The 22,322-nt window shown below is 42.5% G+C and overlaps 3 protein-coding genes across 5 annotated transcripts in view; all 3 read left to right on the top strand.

The window, feature by feature from the left end:
- Window positions 1-20,739, top strand: inpp5ka (inositol polyphosphate-5-phosphatase Ka). Of its 2 annotated transcripts, XM_079731272.1 has the most exons (14): window positions 1-74; window positions 408-487; window positions 2,441-2,545; window positions 2,627-2,735; window positions 2,901-3,017; window positions 3,550-3,725; window positions 10,091-10,202; window positions 10,300-10,409; window positions 13,905-14,079; window positions 14,243-14,299; window positions 16,975-17,112; window positions 17,227-17,310; window positions 18,076-18,180; window positions 18,619-20,739. In XM_079731272.1, exons 2-14 carry the CDS (start codon window positions 414-416, stop codon window positions 18,682-18,684), a joined length of 1,428 nt encoding a protein of 475 aa, XP_079587398.1. In that variant the 5' UTR covers window positions 1-74; window positions 408-413; the 3' UTR covers window positions 18,685-20,739. The 2 variants fall into 2 exon arrangements, with proteins under 2 accessions (XP_079587398.1, XP_079587399.1); XM_079731273.1 differs by lacking the exon at window positions 14,243-14,299.
- LOC307072093 (uncharacterized protein) lies at window positions 3,746-9,185 on the top strand. 2 transcript variants are annotated; one of them, XM_079731270.1, is made up of 4 exons: window positions 3,746-5,499; window positions 5,603-5,744; window positions 5,849-5,921; window positions 6,154-9,185. In XM_079731270.1, exons 1-4 carry the CDS (start codon window positions 5,121-5,123, stop codon window positions 7,615-7,617), a joined length of 2,058 nt encoding a protein of 685 aa, XP_079587396.1. In that variant the 5' UTR covers window positions 3,746-5,120; the 3' UTR covers window positions 7,618-9,185. The 2 variants fall into 2 exon arrangements, with proteins under 2 accessions (XP_079587396.1, XP_079587397.1); XM_079731271.1 differs by having other exon boundaries at window positions 3,746-4,741.
- Window positions 20,639-22,322, top strand: part of tekt1 (tektin 1) — a 19,204-nt gene continuing 17,520 nt past the window's right edge. Inside the window, exons 1-5 of the mRNA XM_079731275.1 lie at window positions 20,639-20,781; window positions 20,961-21,139; window positions 21,413-21,578; window positions 21,731-21,859; window positions 22,132-22,281. Coding sequence (XP_079587401.1) covers window positions 20,965-21,139; window positions 21,413-21,578; window positions 21,731-21,859; window positions 22,132-22,281 — 620 coding nt within the window. The 5' untranslated portion in view covers window positions 20,639-20,781; window positions 20,961-20,964. The remainder of the gene's footprint in view (window positions 20,782-20,960; window positions 21,140-21,412; window positions 21,579-21,730; window positions 21,860-22,131; window positions 22,282-22,322) is intronic.

Consider the following 22,322-nt stretch of genomic DNA (forward strand, 5'->3'; position numbering starts at 1 on the left):
TCCCGACGCACAACAACAAGAGTACAGCGCTCATAATATTACTGCCGATCCGGGAGGTTGTAAAGCATCACCAGGTATATATAACTAGTATGTAGGTGTCGTTTTGTAGCTTTCTAATACTGTATCGTATAACGGATGTCCGTTATAGTAAGTGGCACTGTTTAGGACATCGTTGTGTCCTTGAGTGTCGAAATGTCCCTGAGCAAGACTCCTCACCCTCACTGCTCACTGCCGTCGGTGTGTCAATGTGTGAATGAGTTGGTGAATGTGTAAATGCAGTCCATTTACCAAAAGAAGCACAATGTAAAGCTGAATCATGTGTTAAATCCTGCATCTGCAGACTGTCTGCATCTGCGACGTAACTGACTATTGGTCTATTTGTTAACTGTTCCTCTTTGCCATCACAGTATTCGATGATGGAGGACAACGAGGAACATAACCCAGATACGACTACATCAAATGAAAACTACGCAAAGCAAAGCTTCAGGTGGGACCAGGTCGCCATTTGTGGTGGGAATTTGCAATCGTTTCTGTAGAAACTGTTTAAGAATAAAGAGTCATCCGAACTTCAAACAATTAATTAGTCCAATTTATTTAACTTATAAACATACAAGAACGTATAACAAACATACAACAAAAATACAATAGTCATACAAAAAACGTACAATAATCATTCAACAAACCTAACAATAATCCAAGGTGGTCCTTTTAAGCTCCGCTTGTGTAAACTCTGTCGCCTATTCCTTGCACTGTCTAGCCACCCAACCTGTTCCTAGTATAATCTAACGTTAACCTTTGACCTGGGGTAAACCGGTCTCAAGGGAGCAGGGATCCCCTTATGCATTCTTCTGCTTGATGGGAACACAGGAAACTCTGTGTCTTGGGTAAACATTACCTGATATGCTTATTGACAATTGCAATGTAAAGTCTCATTTGTCCCAGATACAATATCTCTTAAAGAAATTGCCACCCTGGCGATCAGGGAAAAGGCACACACAACAAATGGCAGTTAGAGAAACAGAATGGGAAAATACAATTTTCCCATTACACGTTCCCTCGAGTTTACATACTAGAGAGGAATTTCTGGCTTCGACCAGGTTCAGGTGAGGATCATCTAGCTGTGGTCAGGTTCAGATGAGGAACATCTGGCTGTGATCAGGTTCAGATGAGGAACATCTAGCTGTGATCAGGTTCAGATGATCCGAGAACAGAGCAGTGGTCTGCAATGTGCCCGCTTCGTGTCAGGGTCTTTACCTTTAGCCATAACACATTCACATAGAGATTAGTTTAAGGAGGGCAACTGTATAATCCTTTTAAAGTAAATTAGAGAGACAGAGAGAGAGAGCGAGACAAACAGGCGAACAGACAGACCAGCAAGCACAGTATTTCACAATATCTCTATTTCGAGCAAGACAGATATTCCTTCATGTCAACTGATTACAGATATTTCCCATGGCCTTTGTTGTCTGAAGATTAAACACAGTCCGATTTAATTGCCCCTAATCCCGCCACAAGGTTATTTGCTTCATTGCAAACATCCAAGGTCTAGAATTAGGGCTGTAGATGGGGTATTGTTAGACTTAAGAGTCAACAGGAGTGCATAGTTGTTTTAACTGCAAAGCTTTGAGGTTCTGATTCATCGCACACGTCTTAGATTCCTCGCACACTTTCACTCACCAAAAAACCCTTCCACCAAAACTTCTCCGACCTCGCCTGCCCTCCCTATCTAAGCTCTGGTCATGGAGGACACAACCGCATGTTTGGAACCATGACAAACGCATTGGCTCCAGCAGCCTCGCCAGTGTCTTCTCCCGGTCCACCGCTAGAAAGCTGTTGCTGCGGCAACGGCTCCACCAGCTGGTGTCCAAATGGCTGGCGTGCCACGGATGGACCGCTTCAGGTGGACATGGATGTTCACAACCAAGCCCTTTTCACCCCCTTTGGATAGTTCACTCTGTGTTGTTGTGGAGTGGCAGAGACAGACCTGATGAAGACCTCTGCATCGGGGAGCATAGCTGTTTCCTCATCCCACTTATTACTACTGTTAAGTAATAGCTGATGCTGCAGCTCTGAAATGACCATTCTTTACCATCATTTATAAATCGCTTTAAAAAAACGATAGTAGTAATAAACTGCTTATTGCTGTTTTCTTTCTGATTCTTCAAAGTCATAGACGACCACAGTCAAAGAAACTCCTTGTTATTCAAAAATCCATTTTATAGTTCAAAGCGTATCCTGATGCAGGGATGACTGGTCTCTTTATGAGTTTCCGGATGTAGCAACACACCAGCCTCAGCTCAGCACCCCTCTGTCTACTGTTTAGTGGATCAACAAGCTGGGTGTTACAGCGTAGCCTTATCTGTTATAATGACAGTAAAAATAGCCATCTTTTCTCAGAGAGAGTAAAGGAACACATCGGTCTCTCTGTCCCTGCCTGCAGGCTCCATATGGTCACATGGAACGTGGCCACGGCGGACCCCGTGGACGACCTGGCCTCGCTGCTCCAGCTTGGCTCCCCCAGGAGCCCAGATCTCTACGTGATCGGGTAGGGGGCTAGAAAAAGGGGCTAGGAATGATCGGCCTACTGTAGTCTGAAGTGGAAGTAAACGGTGTGCTGCGTGTGTAGTCTCCAGGAGGTGTACTCTGGTCCTGTGCGGTTGGTGGCTGACCTGGCGTTTGATGACGGGTGGAGCCGTCTGTTCATGACCACGCTGGCTCCCCTGGGGTACCTCAAGGTAGCCGACTGGGGTCCTCTTCCTGCACCCCTACCCCTGCCTCCTGAGCCTCCAATACACCTGACTGCTGTACTTCCATGTTATGTGTGCCTGTGTATCACACCAGTATCAAGTCTTGAGCATGTTTCTCCACCACCATAAAGAGGGGGGTGTTGTGCTCCTCAGGTGTCGTCCATCAGAATGCAGGGTCTGCTCATACTTGTCTTCTCCAAACTGGACCATGTCCCCTTCATCAGAGACATCCAGTCCACATTCACCCGCACTGGCATCTTCGGCTACTGGGTGAATAAATCAAATACGTAAAGGAACATTGCGATTATTGTTATTGGCTAGCTTGCCTAGTGAGTAAATGCCATCATAATGATCCTTTTTTTTATTGCAATTTTGTTCAAACCTGATTAAAGTGTTGGACAACAAGATATCAAAATGCCAAATAACCAGAACATATCCCAGATATGAAAGGTCAAAGACAGCTCATAAAATTGGATTCAAGGGCTGTGGTCAGAATCCACCTCTCACTGTTTTCTGTAGTTTGTACCTCCTTAAAGTCAGAAAGGCTGTCAAAAGGCACTTTCACCATAACAGGGTTCCCGTAAGTGTACAGTAATGGTAACCCGCTTGGCTGTGTAGCCAGGAGGGAAAATACAAGCCATCCAATTATAACTGGGATGAAGAGAGGGAAATCAATACTGAAACTGCAATGCATTTTATATTTTCTGATTTAATGCTAACTGATTGAAATATGGCTAATAATCCACGATCATGACTTCATGAATAAAACAGAACTTTATTCTTATTACTTCCGTCCTCTCAGGGTAACAAAGGGGGAGTGTCTGTACGGCTGTCCTTCTACGGCCACAGTCTGTGTTTCCTCAACTGTCACCTGGCGGCCCACATGCAGAACGCCACAGAGCGCCTGGACGAGTTTGAGCGCATCCTCGATACGCAGACCTTCGAGTCCCCCCAGGCACCGTCCATCCTGGACCACAGGTTAGCAGGGAGATGGAGTTGTCTAAGTGTTCTTTTTGCTGTAATCAATTGCTGTTGTTGCAAACAAAACAAGTAAATAAGTTATTTGTTGTAATTTGTGTAATTTTTCCCATGTATTAGATTCGTTTTTTGTATTTCTTTCATCCGTCATACTGATTCATTAACTCCGGATAGATTGTATTAATGAATTTGAATGATTATTTTCTCCTCTGTGGGGAGGGGAGGGGATGACCAAAGATGGTCTGATGTCAGTGTGTTGCTGAGAGAGAGAGAATCAATGTGTTCTTCAGTAGCCGGCTTCACATGGACAATTCTGATCCGATTAGAAGTGGAAGAACAGCTCAATCGGAATAAAAAATGATCATATATACGCCTCAATCGGAATCCAATTCTCTGATCGGATAAGAATTTCAGTCGGATTTGAAGAAGTGGTGTAGTCCGCTATATTCAAGATGCATAGATTGCATCAGCAAGTAATAGTTCGCAATTGGTCCGCTAGTACTTTTATGCACCCCGAACTGATTTGCAATCATTTATTCAGCACTGCTGCCCATCTTGTATAGCACCATGGCAACTATCATTGCCAACAAAATTGTTTTTCGTACAGTTTTCTCCTCTGGCAATATTTCTTTTTCATTAGTTTGCATAATTTAACGAACGACCATCCTAGCATTTTCTCACCATTCCTGGTCACTGAATTCATTTATTACACGGCTCTTCTCAATGCTGTAGACTGCTCCATTCACTTGCATGTGCCTTCCCAACGTTCAGCTGTCTTATTTTTGTATAACTGACCCTTGCTAGGCATATTTGACCGCTGTCAAGGAAAGTGCATTTTTTGCCTCTGATTCACGTCTTCTGTAATAGGGGAGAACGGGGTAATGTGAGACATTGGGTAATGTGAGACACCCCCTGTATCTAGGCAACGGGACACATTTGTGGTCATGTGACCATTATGTTTTCAAGCCCCTCCCATTTCCCCTTGGCCATGAAGGAGAGAACCTCCTGGTGCTGTGGTAAGCATGTTTTTTTCACAAAAATATATTTTTTGCATGTTAAAGTAAATTTTCTTGCTGTCAACTTAATCAACTGTTGTGCCAAAGCAAATTGATTCAGGTAGAAAAACTTATATCATACATGTTGATGAACTACCAACATATAAAACCATGTGATGATGCTAGCTGAAGATTGGCTTGATTTACTAAGAGAGGTCATTTTTTCTAAAATGGTGGTGGTGGGGGAAAGTGAGACAAATGCTGTGGGGTGAAGTGAGACAGTGTCTCACTTTACCCCACCATGAGGCACAAGTTAAGTTTAGTCTTAAACATATTTTAATGTAATATTACATCACATATGTTTTATTTTTAATGTCATAAACATTGTAGAAAAGCCATCATGCCAAGGACATACAGCAGGAAGACAACCTGGGGCAAAACATCCCTTGAGGAGATGGAAAGTGCAGCCGCTGAGGTCAAGGAAGGGAAGATGTCTTTAAGAGCAGCTGCAAGGGACAGACATATTGACAAGTCAAGCCTCCTAAGGTTCATGAAGAAAAAAGAGAAAGGGGAAGTAAAATCAGTAGCCTGGGGTGCAGTAGCTGAGGCAAAGAGAATATTCACAGATGAGATGGAGGAGGAGCTTGCCCAACACTTGAAACAACTAGCTGACCAGTTCCATGGCCTTCCTCCAGTTAAGTGCCGTCAACTGGCATTTGAATATGCAGAGAAAAACTATATCCCTGTCCCTGCCAATTGGACAAAGACACAATGTGCAGGTAGGCTAGGGTGTTCAAGAGATCACATGATTCTGTAGGTTAACTAAGGCCAACAGATCTTGCCACAAAGCTGAATCTTATAATAATGAATTGTCTACTCTAGGTGCAGATTGGTTTGGCAGCTTCCTAGCACGTCGCCATCTCTCTGTCCGAACTCCAGAGGCAACATCAATGGGAAGGGCTACAGCCTTCAATAAAACTACAGTCGCGGAGTTCTTTGACAATCTGGCTGTAGTGATGGACAGGTGACAGAATTAATTCTGTAGTTGCACATTTTTATGGAGGATTTACCAGTAATATTTGTTTTTGATTCTGATAAGGTTCTTCCCTTGCGTCTCATCTTTAACAGGCATAAATTCCCTCCACACATGATTTACAATGTGGATGAAACAGGCGTATTTACAGTACAAAAGCCACGGCAGGTAAGCTACACATGATACACTAGAGAGCACCAGGCTGATACTGAGTGGCTTGTGATAATGACCAGCTAGCTATTGACAGAATGCAGAAACTAATGCTATTAGTAATTTTGTGAACTTGTCAACTGGAAAAAATGAATGGACTGAAAATAAGTACAATTAAATACAACTTTCAGACCAGTGGTAGCCTACTAATTGCACATGCCATTGATTCTAAACTTTCTATTTGATTCAGGTTGTGACAGAGAAAGGAAAAAAGCAAGTTGGTTCTGTCACATCGGCTGAGAGAGGAGAGTTGGTGACTGTGGTGTGTGCAGTGAATGCTGCTGGGAATGCCACATCTCCCATGTTTGTCTTCCCCAGAGTTAAGTTTAAGGACTGCTTCATGATAGGAGCACCTCCAGGAGCCAAAGGTACCTCCACCAGAACGGGATGGATGAATGAAGACACCTGGCCTGAGTTCTTTGATCACCTGATACAGCACACTAACTGCACCCCTGACCGTCCCATGCTGCTTATCCTGGATAACCTGAAGGCTCACATCTCACTCAAAGCAGTAGAAGTAGCCAAGAGCAACGGTATTGTTCTGCTCACCATCCCTCCCCACACATCCCATCGATTGCAGCCTCTCGACGTGACCGTGTATGGCCCGTTCAAGACCCAATACAGCCAAGCTCTTGATGGGTGGATGAGATCTAACCCTGGCAAAACAGTCTCCATCTACCAGATTGCTGGACTTGTGAATGAGGCCTTCATGTCAGCAGTGACACCACGCAACATCACTTCTGGATTTAGGTCCACTGGGATTTTCCCATATAACCGAGAAATTTTCCCTGATGGAGCGTTTGCACCATCCATGGTGTCCGACCGGCCAAACCCTGAGCTGCAGCCTGCCACTGCAGATGATCCGGATGGTCCACCCACTTCAGATGGTCCACCCGCTGCAGATGGTCCACCCGCTGCAGATGGTCCACCCGCTGCAGATAAATCACTCGATGATGCTAATTCATCCACTGCACATGGTCCACATGGATGTGCCCCGCCAGCTGACTCAGATGTGCCACGTGTTCCCAGCCGACCTGGATATGTGTCTCCTCGTGAAATCGTACCACTTCCCAAATGTTCCCCCAGAACACAAACCAAACGAAAGCGTGTGAAGACAGCCATCATAACTGATACTCCTGAGAAGCAGGCAATTGAAAAGGCTTATAAAGAAAGTCAAAAGAAACTGGCAGGGAAAAAGCAAAATAGCAAAGAAAAGGGAAAACCGAAAAAGAAAGCAACCAAAAAGAAAATCGTAGTTAGCAGCTCTGAGGAGAGTGATGTCCCTGTCCCACTTGATGATGTGTCTGACGAAGAGAGCTCTGAGGATGAGAGAAGTGATCCAGGAAACACAGATCTGTCCGTGGGTGACTTTGTAATAGTAAACTTTGCAACCAAACACAGGAGCGTCCGTTACATTGGCATGGTTGAGAAAGTTGAGGATGACGAAATACTTGCACAATTTCTCAGAAGAATCAAGGGAAACACGAAAGAGTGCGAGAGACCCATGTTTGCTATAAAGGAAAATGATGTGGCACATGTTCATAAAAGTGACGTGGTGAAGAAGCTGCCTCAACCTAAAAGGCCTGGAGGAACCACACGGAGAGAGCAACTCTTCATCTTTCCCTGTAACCTTCAGGGCTGGAATGTAGAGTAGCCTACTTCGAGTTAACACATAAAGCACATCCAAAGAGTAGGCTGATGTTCTTATCCATGTGGATCTAGTCCTGTGTTCTGAGTCCCAGGCTGTTCTAGCTGTTTCGTTTTTGTGTTCTGACTCCCAGACTGTGTTCTAATCTATCTGGTTCTATCTGTCATTTGAATGTTAATTAAAACATTTTGAATTATACTATGTTGTATTTGATTTTGTTCAGAGTTACTTTAAAGTGTTCAGAAAAAAAAGGGCTTAATTGACAATCCCCATGTTTCTGTAACTAGTCTGAAATTAGTTGTGGAATGTGTGGTTGTCAAGCAAGCTGTCAGGATTCTAACTACACAACACTACACAACTTACAACATGTTTTGTTATGGTAGTTTCAGAGTGGATAAAGTAAGTGGATCAGTTTACCCCTTGCTGATTCACTTTACCCCATTGATTTCGCTGGTCTGTCTCAGTTTACCCCTGAGATGGGGTAAAGTGAGACACAAGACCACTTTTTAAAAAACAATCATATTTTCACTGCCCTTCGTCCTGAATTCATTCTGATAATTTCCATGGCTAGGAAACATCCTGAATTAATGGTAAATGTGTACATTTTACTGATATGTCATTTTAGCTGGCTTAGAGGGGAGCAAATGTAAAAAATGTCTCACTTTACCCCACTCTCCCCTACTCCGCAAGTAGTCCGGTAATTTATCAACCCCAGCGTATTCGGTTGCTAAGCGACGTCAACTTATTTGGCGAACTAATTCTCTGTCTGCTGATCATCACTACGAATGGTAACAAATAAATTGTAAAAGACACACTGCGTGAAGTTATATTTTTGTTTTGGCAAGTAGCCGTGTATAAGCGGGATAATACATAGAACGCCAGTCATTATCGAAAACAAGTTTATTTTCCGTTCTATACATTATCCCTTACTTATTACACAGGTCTTCTCAATGCCGTGGAATTTGTAACTTATCAATCAACCCCAGCATACTCGGTTGCAAAGCGACGAAGCGTCTTTGGCGGACCATTTCTCTGTTGATCAACACTACGAATGCTGGTAACAAATAAATTGTAAAAAGACACAATGTGTGAAATTATTTTTTCATTTGGCAAGTAGCCGTGTAATAAGCAGGATGATGTATAGAACGTCCCCGGTCATTATCGAAAATAAGCCCCTTCATGTCAAAGCAAGACGGTTCGTCCTGTCGGGGCTTATTTTCCCGATAATGACCGGCGCTCTATGCATTATCCCTTACATATTTGACTGTTGCTAAGCATAATCGACCGCTGTCAAGGAGAGTGGAGTTTTTGCCTCTGATTCACGTCTTTTGTAGCACTCCGCAAGTAGTCCGGTAACTTATCAACCCCAGCGTAATCGGTTGCTATGCGATGTCAACGTCTTTTGTGAACTATTTCTCTGCTGATCAACACTAAGAATGGTAACAAATAAATTGTAAAAAGAAACAATGTGTGAAGTTATTTCTTCGTTTTGGCAAGTAGCCATGTAAAAAGCGGGATAATGCATAGAAAGCCGGTCATTATCGAAAATAATCCCCCTTCAGGGCGAAGCAAGACCCCTCCGCTTCGCGTCGGTGTCTGGTTTGCCCCCGGCTTATTTTCCTGATAATGACCGGCGTTCTATGCATTATCCTTACGTAACACCACTCTCTGTTAACAGTCTTCGCTGCGCACTCTCATCCAAATACGTATTGTTTGCGGCGGAGGAGGGGGTAAATACAAAGACCGGACAAGATCCTGACGTTGCTGTGCTGTCCTCCTTCTTCGTAATTAAAGGTGCAGGCAGAGAAAAGCTCTCTCCTGCTGGGCTTTCATTAAAAGCCTAAACATTAAAAGGCCAAATACTGATAAGACGTCCATTATGTGTCCGCCAGTCCAGATGTGTCAAATGCTGATGTGTGCACAAGAGACATTCGTACGTATTGCTTACCATTTTTGTAAATGCCATATATACAGTACATTCGGATCGCATGATAGGATAAACTCTATTCCGATTAGAAATCTAATCTGACCAGAAATGTTCACGTGGCTAGTCTGTGTGAGGGACACACCCTAGCTTGGTGCTCGGCATGACTAATTTATCGAAATAGTGAATTCGAGTAAGCTTTTCAAATCAATGCAAAAGGGCCATACTTGATGACTGTTTTTGCGTGTTTGCCCAGAAGGTAGGGGATTAAGGAGTAGGAAGACGTTGACAAATTTTTACTGCACTGTTACCGCAATTCAAACACGGAATTACTCTGGGTCCGACTTCTGTTGGAAACATTTGGGATATTGTTGGAAGACCACACAACTGGAAATGTGACATATTATACCTTTTGTAAAGTGCAGTTTTCAGATTTCTACGCATCAGAGGGTTGTTGAGCAACAGCCAAACACAGACAGTGTGGACCAATAGGATGCGTTAGGGTAACAAGGCCTTTGATGAAATGCAATGACCGGCTCCCCTGGTCCCACACAGGCTGGTATTCTGGTTTGGGGATCTCAACTTCCGCATCCAGGACCATGGCATGCACTTTGTGCGCTCCTGTATTGAGAACCAAACCTACCAGCTGCTCTGGAGCAAGGAACAGGTAGGAACACATTCCGTTCAGTGTTTCCTTGCTGCAATGGTGGTAATGGTGTTTTGATTAGGGTATTGTGCGTGTGTGTGTGTGTGTGTGTGTGTAGTTGACCATGATGAAGAAGAAGGAGCCAATCCTGCAGGAGTTTGAGGAAGGCCCTTTGGACTTCCAGCCCACTTACAAGTTTGACCGTAACTCTCACGTCTACGATAGCAGGTACAATCTGGAAAAAGTACCAGTCTCTGTTACCCTCTATGCGTTTTGCCTTGGATTCTCTCTCTCTCTCTCTCTCTCTCTCTCTCTCTCTCTCTCTCTCTCTCTCTCTCTCTCTCTCTCTCTCTCTCTCTCTCTCTCTCTCTAATAATTATACTCCTTTCTTTAACTTCACAGGCCATACAGGACATGGTTTGGCTTTAAGTATGATCTCTTAAGATATATTTACCCTCATGTTTTAACCCCTGCCTGTTCTAAACAGCTTAAAACACATTATACGCACTACCTTTCTGTTAACGACTTGTCTAGTGTGCCGCAGTGTGACACACTATACAATGAAATGAAAGCATTTCATATAATGAAAGAGTTTATCAATATCTATGCTTTCATTGTCCACTCATAAATAATGAGTCTTTAATGAGTTTTGCTGCCACTAAAGATACATAATAAATGTTCTGCTGAACATTTATTTTGCAAGATTATTTTTGTCAGATTTGTAGTATTAGCACAGCAAGCTCAAACTGTCTAATGCTTATTCGGATATTTAAACCACGTCATGCCATCCTAACACTAGAGTTTTTAATAGTGATTTTCCTAACATATATAATCTACTGTTATTTCCAGTGTTGCCAGCTTTGGCCAGATTTGGTTTTCCAGATTTCCCAAGATTTGTTTTGACAGATACATACATATATCATATTACTTATAAAGATCCATCAGCAAATCATTGGACAATGCAAACATAAAGAAGACACTACTTAAAATAAGAGAAAGCAGAAACCATCAGCCATTAATAAGTAATGAGTTTTTTCATCCTGTTAATTGCCTTCAGTACTCTCTTCTTGGTTTCTGGTAGTTGTTCTAGTTACCTTTTTTGGCAAAGAGATCCATCCTGTAACGTATGAAAGCAAATCACTGCCGAAAAGGGTTACATTTTAATCGGTATCGAAATGTAAACTCAGTCTCGATGCTCAGGCCTTTACTTGGAATGCCCTTCTTCTGCCGGTCAAAATGTTATGGTTTGAATTTTCAGGTTGGTATTTTGACCACTTGAATTTGAGTAGTAAATGTAGGATTTTGAATATCTGCAAATTTCATTTTTTTATATATTTCAAGAGGTGAATTCAAAACTCAGAAATTCAGAGAACCTTGTTTTCAAAGTATAATATTTGAACGTATTTTTGTCCCAGGTCTTAGTGGTAAGACAGAGGTCCTTAGCTGGCCTGTCTTGTCAGATAGTTGGGTTTGCTTCTGATGTACACTACTCAGTGATCTGCAAACTTGATTATAATCTGTTCTCTAAGAGAATCCATGAGAGGTTAGGTTAGGTACGGATAATCTGAAACACATTTGTGAGTATTGGACAATGGAAAGTTATTCAGGCTGCTTTGTTTGAAGCAAGTTGGATTTATTTTTGGTCTTTGAAGTTGTTCTGCTGGGGCCCCACTGAGGGATACGCTGAGTGAAGGATTACTGACCAGTAGGTCCAAACACCATCCATTTTGTTTAGGAACTATTCAGCACTCATTAGATCTTACCAACTCGGCCCCGGTCGTGAGTTCAATACTCATCAGTTAGCTCTTGATATGTTAATGCTGCACTAGACATAGTTGCATCATCTGCATCCTTAACCACTAATGCTTTGTCTAATACTGATGGGAGATCATTTTTAGTTATAGAATAAAGGAGAGGTCCTCGGCCACTTCCCTGAGGAACCCAACATTTTAGCGATTTGCTAAAAAAAAAGCTGTTGACGAAACCCCTCTGGATTCTCTTGGACAGATAACTTTCCATCCAGGACAAAGCAGTACACTTAAACCTTTAGAAACATCCTTAAGAACATCAAATGCAGCACTGAAATCAAATACCACTCCCACCAGCCTCCTGCCATCCATGTGTTGAGCCCATTATCATCATTTGAGCTAATGCTGTGGAATGCCCTTCTCTCTATGCATGATGGTAGCCCGTAATCAAACCATTACCTCAAACATAATCTTGGATCACTTACTCTGCGCTTGGAGAAGGCAGGATGTCCGTTGAGACCATCGAAGGCAGAACTCCAACATGCGCTGCCTCTCATTCATGATACAGTGTAATCCCCAACAACATTTTGTGCTAAAAGTTGCATTGCAAATTCAATTATATATTTTTATCAATGTCAGTACGGAGTGCCTCAAAGCAAGCAGGGAGAACCCTAAGAAATCCCTAAGATTCTACAGTACCCTAAGAAGATAGAAGAAAACAGCAGAGACTTGAAAAACTGAAATGATTTTGCATACTCACATTGCTAGTACACAACTCTATGGTAATGTTCAATATATCTCACAGAACAGGCTAAAAGAAAAGACACTGGACAAAAACAATTCCAATTGTATTTTTGCTTGTCATTTAAAAGTGCTTTCTATATATATATATATATATATATATTTATTAATATATTTATATATATATATATATTAAAATAATATGCTATTTGTTGTCTCACTGTAATGCTTTCCATGTTTCCTTCATCCAATTTAACATATGGGATTACATTGTGTTATGTTTTGGTATTTATTTTTTTATCTGTTTATTTTTATTCTTAAAAAGTCATCAAAGCAGAACCCTAACCCTCCCCTACACTGTAGACACAAGATTGAGCGTATATATGTTAAAACAACAAGATAATTATTTCATAATTATGAGATATTTAACTCATAATTATGAGATACTTATCTCATTATTATGAAATAATTATCTCGTAATTATGAGATAATAATAATAAGTAGAAAAGTCATTCAAAGTAGGAAATTTGTAGGAAATGTGTGCTTGCTTTTATTAAAAGGCTGTTTAGATCCACAGCACGGCCCCTATCCTTATATCATAATAATGAGATAATTATCTCGTAATTATGAGATAGTTATCGCGTAATTATGAGATAATATTTCGTAATTGTGATATAATTATGTCGTAATTATGAGATAATGATCTTGTGATTATGAGAATGAGATATTTTACTAGGTGAGGCATACACATTTCTCTTTTGTCAATCATATTACCACATGATTGATAATTCCCTTAGACATGACATTAATGCACACAATGAAAACACTACTTAGTACTATTGTGTTGAGAACAAGTTTACCACTTCAAATTCAAAAGCTCAAACTAAACGTGTGTTTTAGATCCAAAAATAGTGTTGGAGTATACAGACTAGTATCAAGTGTTTATATTTCTATATCCATAGATCTACTCCATGGTAGTAGTTCTATAGACATAGATCTGTTCCATGGAAGTAGTTCTCAGATCTACTCCATGGAAGTATTTCTATATCCATAGATCTACTCCATGGTATTAGTTCTATATCCATAGATCAACTCCATGCTAGTAGTTCTTTATCCATGGATCTACTCCATGGTAGTGGTTCTATATCCATGGATATACTCCATGGTAGTGTAATGTTGTTACCCCTTCCTCGTTCTATAATCCACTCTTCTACTCATTCTTCTCCTGCCCTAGCGGCAAGAAGCGCAAGCCAGCCTGGACCGACAGGATCTTGTGGAGGCTCCGGCCCCAAGGGGGCCAGGACCAGGACCTGGAGCTCCCTCTGAAGATCAGACAGGAGTCGTACAACAGTGACATGACATACAGCATCAGCGACCACAAGCCGGTTGTGGGCCTCTTCACCCTAGAGGTGAGCTGGGGGAGGCCGCCATGGGTGGTGCAGTGTTTGCATCAATTAACCCTCTTTCTGTATTCTCTACGTGGATTTATTTTATTTTGAGTGATACCATACACTTATATGTATTATTAGATTGTTGAGCCGCAGGTTAATGGTTGACATTGTCTCCGTCCAGATCGAAATCGGCCATGGTTTTAATTCAACTGGCTTAGTTGGTGGACACACCTTAAAGGTAAAATATTATGATGCTTTCCCAACAAGTAAATATAGTATATGAGTTCCAGAAAACATGTTTTTGAAGCTGTTTGCTGGAAATAGCTTTTAGGTTAAGAAAATTTGCTATTCCCCTCTGTTTTAGTCCCATAAGAATGTGCTGTTTCTGGTGTCTCTAGCTTTAAATGCAAATGAGCTGCTGCCCATTGCATACAAATAAGCTTTCAGAGTGAACCGCAGCATGGAGAAGAAGTGATTGTTGCCCTTTGTGGACTCCTGGAGCACTATATCTATAATAATAATAATAATAATAATATATAGGGATCTATATAATATAATGTGATATTTAATGTCTAATATCACGGCCAAAAGCTATGTGCGCCTCCGTATGATATTATGAATCATAAAGAATGCGTCTGACGTCTCTGGTACTTCCACAACAAGTTAAAACTTGTAGTGGGGGTTATGTCGGCCATAGTTGAGATGAATTGGCGGAAAGGAATCTTGACTTTGACTCTCTGAAGTCCAGATTGAACCAAGACATGGAGGCGAAAGGGATTGTACTCCCGGAGCTCCAGCGGGGGAGCTTCAGCGGCGGAGCAGGGAGCAGGGGAGCAGGGAGTCTACCGGACTCCCTGCCAGGCAGAAACATGGCAAACTGACAGATTAGACATCTATTTTTCAGGGAAGTGGGTGGTATTATTCAAATGTGCCTGCTTCCTACGTAAGAGTCCATGCCGAAATTGACTTGCTCACCAACTGTAGGCAGGGTACTTTCAGAAATGCATATGTCACTCAAAACAGCATGTACAGACTTATTTCAAAGTTTATATGTGTGTGGCAGCACCAGAGACCCAAAACAACACCCCAAATCCCAGGAAAAGGGTTGTTTTCATAATATGTCCCCTTTAAGAAATGGAGCATCTGGCGATCAAAGGACATCCATTTTATTCTACACATTGTTCAGCAGCTCAATAGCTGTACTTTTGGTTTTGTCAGACCCATAGAGCTGAATACGAACTGCTAACAAAGAATGTGTTTGGCTGTTTTTAATCACTGAAGTTGAATCACTGAGCTTTTACCATACAAAATACTAGCTCTGACAGTGCATAGTATGATAGATAAGTAAAGATATATGATGAAAAAGTAGTCAATTGTGCAAATATACAGGGGCAAAAATACAGTATGATATATGCAGCTCAGGCTAAAGTCTAAATAACATTATTCTGTGCTTACTCAAAGGGGAGTCATTCTAAAGTGCAATTGCAGTAAAAAGTATTTTTAAATCTGTCCTTTTTGGAGCTTAGCTGCCGTAGCCTCCTACTAAAAACGCTATTTTGTTTACACACCAGATTGTGTAAGGGATGCATGTTTTTGTCCCTAATGTTCAACAGTTTCTGTATCATCATTTTCCCCATCACCACCTCCAGGGGCTCTACAGCAGTCCCCAGCCCAGAGCCAGCCTTCTTAATCAGCTTGTGAATCTATTTAGAGTCATAAGCCCTGATGTTGCTGCCCCAACAGATGGGTGCAAAGTAAATGGCACTTGGCATAACAGTCTGATAAAACATGAATAACATTTTGCTACACACATTAAAAAGGCCCTGAGCAGTAGAATCTGCTCTGACCCTACTTGTGGACAGCCTCTGTGTGGTGCTTCCAGTCAAGTGTATTGTTCATATGCACGCCCAAGTATTTATAGCTCTCTAACACCTGCACCTTATCCCCAAGGATAGAGATGGTACTTAGCTCAGGCCTGGCCCTCCTATAGTACACCAATTCCTTGGCCCTGAGCAGTGGCCTGTGAACATAGAATCCAAACTGGTGGATTTGTTTGTTTGTGGGCACTTTTTGGGAACCTTACCGGCCAGGGCGGTTCGTATGCTCTGTCTTATGTAGGACAAAACAAATTTACCGTTATGGGAGCTGCTCAACACACATCCCGATGTGCCATAATCCCATCACCATGAACAAACATCATGGCTGATTTACACCTACACACAGACAATGTTAACAATTAACCTGCCGTCTCAACAAACAGGACAAATCCTTTTTAGGATTTTATTTTTTTACACATTACACACAAATCTGCGAGCTGATGTTTTATTGGCTCTGGCATATTCGTCCTGTGCAGACATATCTCCATTAGACTGGTCGCGGGTCTAATCCCAACCGTTATTATTGTCATGTTAAATCGGGGGTTTGATACGATTGGGGGGTTTGATACGATGAAGTGCCCTATAAGAGCGATTTCATAAACAACCAAGATGCATGTGGCGGATGTATCAAACTTTTCGAGGTTCAAGGTTCAAGGTGGTTTATTGTCATATGTGCAACAATTACAGAAGCAGTCAATGGCAATGAAATTCTTGAGTCTCCTTCAACAGTGCAATATAAAAAGGTTAGAGATAAGTCTATCTAATTGATTCTAAATGCCTTTTGGTCTGTGACTGTTGACCACACCCCTTCAAAATGAGCTTCCAGACTAATACACATTGGAGAATTTGTCCGTCAACGTCAGGCAACATTCAACCTTCATTGGAAGACACACTTTGTAATCAGTATTCCCATTTTCTAATTTATAACTTATTCTAAATTCAAAATGTGTATTGACTGGAACGTCCTGCAGATTTAACCCATTGTAAGGAAAGGTCAAAGGTAATTCCCTGATCAGGAGTGTCCCTCTTTCCCTAGCTGAAGAAGCGGCAGCAGACCCCTCTGGTGCAGCTGTACCCAGAGGGCGACTGGAGCGCCGACATGGACGCCATGGTGGTCTATTCCACACTGCAGGCCTTCCCCTCCAGCCACTGGGACTGGGTCGGACTCTTCAAGGTGCCCTAGCGACGGTCTCCATCATGACCCGGCTTGACTCTTGAAGGGCGAGTTCCAATAGTTTGTGTGTAGTGCATTGTCTCATATAACGATTATTTTCCATCCATTCCCAAGGTTGGGTTCTCGTGCGTCTCGGACTACATCACCTACGCCTGGGTGAAGGACGACGAGGTGGCCTCCAGCGAGGAGCTGGTGCGGGTACGTGAGACCCAATGAGCCCTGTTCAGTAACGCGGGCGGCATGTGGCTCAGGTGGTAGAGTGGGTTGAGTGGTAACCAAAAGGTTGCTACTTCGATCCCCGGCTTTCTCCTCGAATGTAGAGGTGTCCCTGAGCAGATACCTCACCCTGACTGTTCCTAACGAGCTGGCTGCGTGGTTGACACCGCCGTCGGTGTGTGGATGTGTGCATGGATGGATGGGTGAATGTGAGGCAGTATTGTAAAGTCCTTTGAGTGGCCACTGCTTAGAAAAGCGCTATATAAATGTAGTCCTCCAAGGGGATTCTGGCCTGCATCAGAATGCTGAAGAAACACCATTGATATCATGAGATGCCCGATGGATGATCCAGGTTGTTTTATTTGGCTGAAATTTGTGAAATTGGTTTTCATTTGCTTTGTCATAGAGTTGCAAAACTCAGATGTTGCACTCTCTTGAATTCTGGTAGGTAGAACTTAAATGGACCTACATTGTCAGATCACTAGCTAATGCTTGTTAACTGTCTTACTTAGCAGCTAGGATATGTATGGTCATGTTGTTGTTGTTTGGTAGCACCATTTGGATGCTCTCCCACGTGTAACGGGACAATATGTTGGCCCAGAACAGACAATGCTTACAAGCTATAACTGACATGAGTGAATGTATGGATCACATTTTTCTGAACATCAAAACTTCATGTAGAAGTGTCCCTCGTCAGTCTCCTCCCCTCTTATTCACTCCCTAAACCGGTTCTGTGTGACCCTGTAGGTTTATGTCAGCAAGTGGGAGATCCCGGTGTTGGGAGGAGAGTGTGTGCTGTGCTACTACAGCAGTGCTCTGCATTGCATCATCGGAATCAGTCAGCCGTTCAAGGTGCAGTAAAACAAAATGGCTGGTTACTTAGAGCCATTACATTCTATACACTTTAATTAAATGCTAATGACTGCTTTTAATAGGCCTGTCCTCCTACGGGCTGTATGTAAACATATTATAGATGCCAGGTCCAGCTTACACCTCTTTTTTCTGCTCTTTACTCGTCCTTGGTTTCTGCTGAAGCTTTACTAAATAAATCTTTGTTATTTAAGAAGGTTATAATATATTCAAGATTATGCTGGTGTGTGTTTCTTGCCTTGGAGATGGTTCTCTAATGACTCAAAAGAGAGTCATCCATTTTTTTTCAACAATGTATTCCATTTAGCAAGACAGGTGTGTTACTGGTTTGGTAAGTAAGCTCCTGGCCAACCTTCTGTGTGGCACCAATGCTTATGGTGGTCAAACCCATTAAAGGTTCTCTCCTTGTCATTGGTTCAGGTCCACATGTCCCAGGTGGCTGTGGAAGAAGGCCTGGTGGCCGAGACCGGGCTGCCGAGGCCTTAGCACCACGACGGGCCCACAGAGGATGGGAGCCACACACGCCACGCTGCAGTCTGAAAAATACTTCTTGAGGGCGGTCTCAGACTGGTGTCAACTAATCGCAGAACTAGATTCAAACGTACACCTTAAATCTTTGTTGATCTGCATGGGAGGAGAAGGGTTCTTTGAGTCTGACGTATGTTCCCGTAGTTGCATCTATAGTGTAACGTTGCAGGACATTATGGATGGTTCACTGTTCAAAGCGCATCTAGAGAGCCTCACTGAAACATTGTTTTATTGTTTTTTTAAGGATTGGTATAACCATCCCTTTAATCAGGATACACACAGGGTCCGTCACATGTTTTATTCTTTATCTAGTGGTTATGCTATAGGGACTATTGACTCATTTCATTACCAAACCATTACATTTATTAACATGCTGCAGAGATGGATCCTGAAGGGGAGGGATCAGGCCATGTTTAACTGTCATTATTTCATATTTATTCACATTGTAAGGAAGTAACGCAGAGGAGATGTCATTCAGGCACAGTTGATCGTCCCTATCAATCTTTTCAAATTTCCAAGAAGGTAGTTGACATTGAGGTCAGTTTTAAATGAGTAGAAAGGAGGTTGACTTGAAGGCAACCTCACCTCACACCAGGTAAAGTGTCGACAGATGGGAAGGGATCAATGTTATTGTTATGCTATGGTTGAACTTGTTTGTCATCCATGTTGAGTTCTTAACAGATAATGTTCTTGGTTGAGTGAATAGAGCTCACTCTCTTTGTTCGATGCCAGAGCTGGACCTACTTGGGTTGGCAAAGGTTTCAGTTTTTTTTATTATCACAAACATAATGTCTATGATCTTCAGGAGGCATAATTTTTGTGAAAATAAATGTTTGTAATCAGTTTCATAAAACAGTGATTATTCTACATGCATTGACGGATGTTTTAATATCTCGATGGACACACCATCCCAGTATTCAAGTTTTCGAGAGAAACAAAATGAGCTAGCCAGGATCGTTTCACAAGGCTAGCGTTCTGGTATAGTTCATTGCTCATTGGTGTTCAAATCCCTTTGACTGAAGTGACTCCAGTGCAATCATCAGATTTAATGTCATTAGACTTAACTGAAGATCTTGCATGAAATGCCTCCCAACATTTTTGTCACTGTTTATATTTATAAGATAGCTAGTGCATTCAGGACAATCTGGAGGTTTAGATATGCCTGGGTACTGTGTACCCAGCCTGGGTTACTGTATCCAGATTGGGTTCTGTGTACCAATCATGGGTTCTGTGTACCCAGCCTGGGTTCTGTGTATCCAGCCCGGGTTACTGTAACCAGCCTGGGTTATGTGTACCAAGCCCGGGTTACTGTACCCAGCCTGGGTTATGTGTACCCAGTCTGCGTACTGTGTACCCAGCCTGGGTTATGTATACCCAGCCATTCTGCTCCTTGGCTCAATGGTTTTTCCTCCCTTAGGAAACCAATAATGAATTCAACTAAATGGTTGTACTCCCAGAATATAAAATGAAAGGAATATTGAATAACACCGTTCTATGATTGTAACTGAGAAGTAATTGTATGATGGAGACCAACTATCTACTGTAAATGATTAAGAGGGAAGTATATATTATTATTTTGGATTCAGCAAGTGCCTATCTAAAAAATGTATACATTTTAATGCTTAACATTTTAATAAAAAAAAGTTTTATAATTTTATAACCATCACATGTTCGCTTTGAGTAAAATCTGTATTTCATTTAAAATATATGCAGACTTTTATCCTTTTGGATTTGTTTGAGTAAACTACTATTGTCACTTTAGTTTTCTTTGGTTCCCTCACAAGTACCTTATGATTGGTCAAGTGTTTATCGTAGAGGAGTTGGATGTACTGTGTACACTGTAAGGGAATCAAAGCTGTATTTTTTTTGCAAAAGACAAATAAATACTTATAAGTAGAATCCTTGGCAGCATGTTTATTTAAACGTCCACACAGGTGTTTGTGTGGTCGTCCTGGCAACCACTTGTTGACGCTCCGGGATCTCATCGCAGAGTCAGTGCAAGAGAAACATTCACCCGGCGTCTGAGTGAAGAAACCTCCGGCAGTAAACCATAAGGTATAAGGACAAACCGGAACATGGATGTATCATGTAATTCTGGAAATGTATCACTTCCTATGTGGGGTTCGTTAAAATGGTATTTTCATATTTTTCCTGATCTTCTCAATCGTCTGCCTGGATGTTATTGTCCTATTAACGCAGTAATATTCAGTAAAACGCTGTTCTAACCACTGCAGCCGGATGATGTCTCGCCTGGAGGAGCCCCTCCGGTGGCGGCGGCTCGGCGGACCGGACCCCGAGGCCGTGGAGGTTCTGCGGCGCGGCTGCGAGCAGCTCACGGCGGACAGCAGGAGGCTACTGACCGAGGCCGACAAGACATCCAGACGGGTGCAGCAAGGCGCCAAACAGAGACTAGGTAAATACTGAGGCAGCAGGCCTTTTAATAATATATATAATATAATTTATTACATATAATATTATATAATGTCACATTAGAAAGGGAGGTGTTTTTAAACCCAGGCTTCCTTGCCTTATGTTTTTGACTCGTGACTAATAATTGTGGGTCACAGTTCCCTGAGGTCAGGTCTGTTGTAACAGCTGCTGGCTAAAGGAAACTTGCGTTACAATATGTGTTTATGGATACTTTGTGCTTGTCAAATGTAAATATTTATTTATTAACACGATTCAGAGCAGCGTTTACGAGATATTCAGTACCTACGGGAAGAGTTGGAGCGGAGGCTAGAGGAAGTCCTTGAGGAGACTGAAGCTCTGGTGGCCTTCAGAACGCGGGTGGAGAGAGCCCTGGAGGCGTGCTCGGACCCTCTGAGGGCCACCCTGCTCTGCCTGGAGGAGAGGTGACTACATGAGAGGGAGGAATGCAGGCTCCAAAATGGACCGTTAGAATTGTGTCTTTATTACCGGCCAGAAGGGGAAAAGTAACAACAACAAAAAAAAGCTATTGTTCTTAAAAATGTCCCCAGGGTTACATTTACAATTTGACCCCCAGAAGCAGGCGTTCCGCCGTGGAGCAGGGGACTGACGAGGTGGAGAGAGAGCTGCTGCAGGAGATGGAGGTGTTCCAGGGCGTGGCTGCCTTGTTGCAGCGCACGCTGGAGCAGATTGTTGAACAGATACGGTACGAGGTCTCATCAAGAGAGGAACTCAACACTGAATTCAAACCTTAGAAAAATCCCCCCCTCTGTGGAGCTGCAGTCTCCTGTTTCTGCTGAGCTCAAATGTTGGTGATGTCACTTGAAACACAATATTTATCAATAGATTGTGGCGCTTTGCTTCATGCGGTCACTTGGGTGAGCTATCGGTCAGTAGGTTACCAGTAGCTTCATGTTTATTAAATAACTTTGGCAAATAATCTGAAAATTTTTGTGTGTGTGTGTGTTTTTGAGACAGACTGAACCGCTCGGCCAAGTACCACCTGGAGAAGGATCTGAAGGACAAGTTTCAGGCCCAGAACATCGATGACTTGTGCATATTGATGACCAACAACTCCTTCAACCCCGACCACAGGCCCACAGTCCCCCCGCTCACCCATCCACCCAGGTGAAATGTGCTCTGCACTCTGTGGGTTCACGTTCAGAGAA

The sequence above is a fragment of the Pollachius pollachius genome (assembly GCF_949987615.1).
Source record: "Pollachius pollachius genome assembly, chromosome: 3".
Lineage (NCBI taxonomy): Eukaryota > Metazoa > Chordata > Actinopteri > Gadiformes > Gadidae > Pollachius > Pollachius pollachius.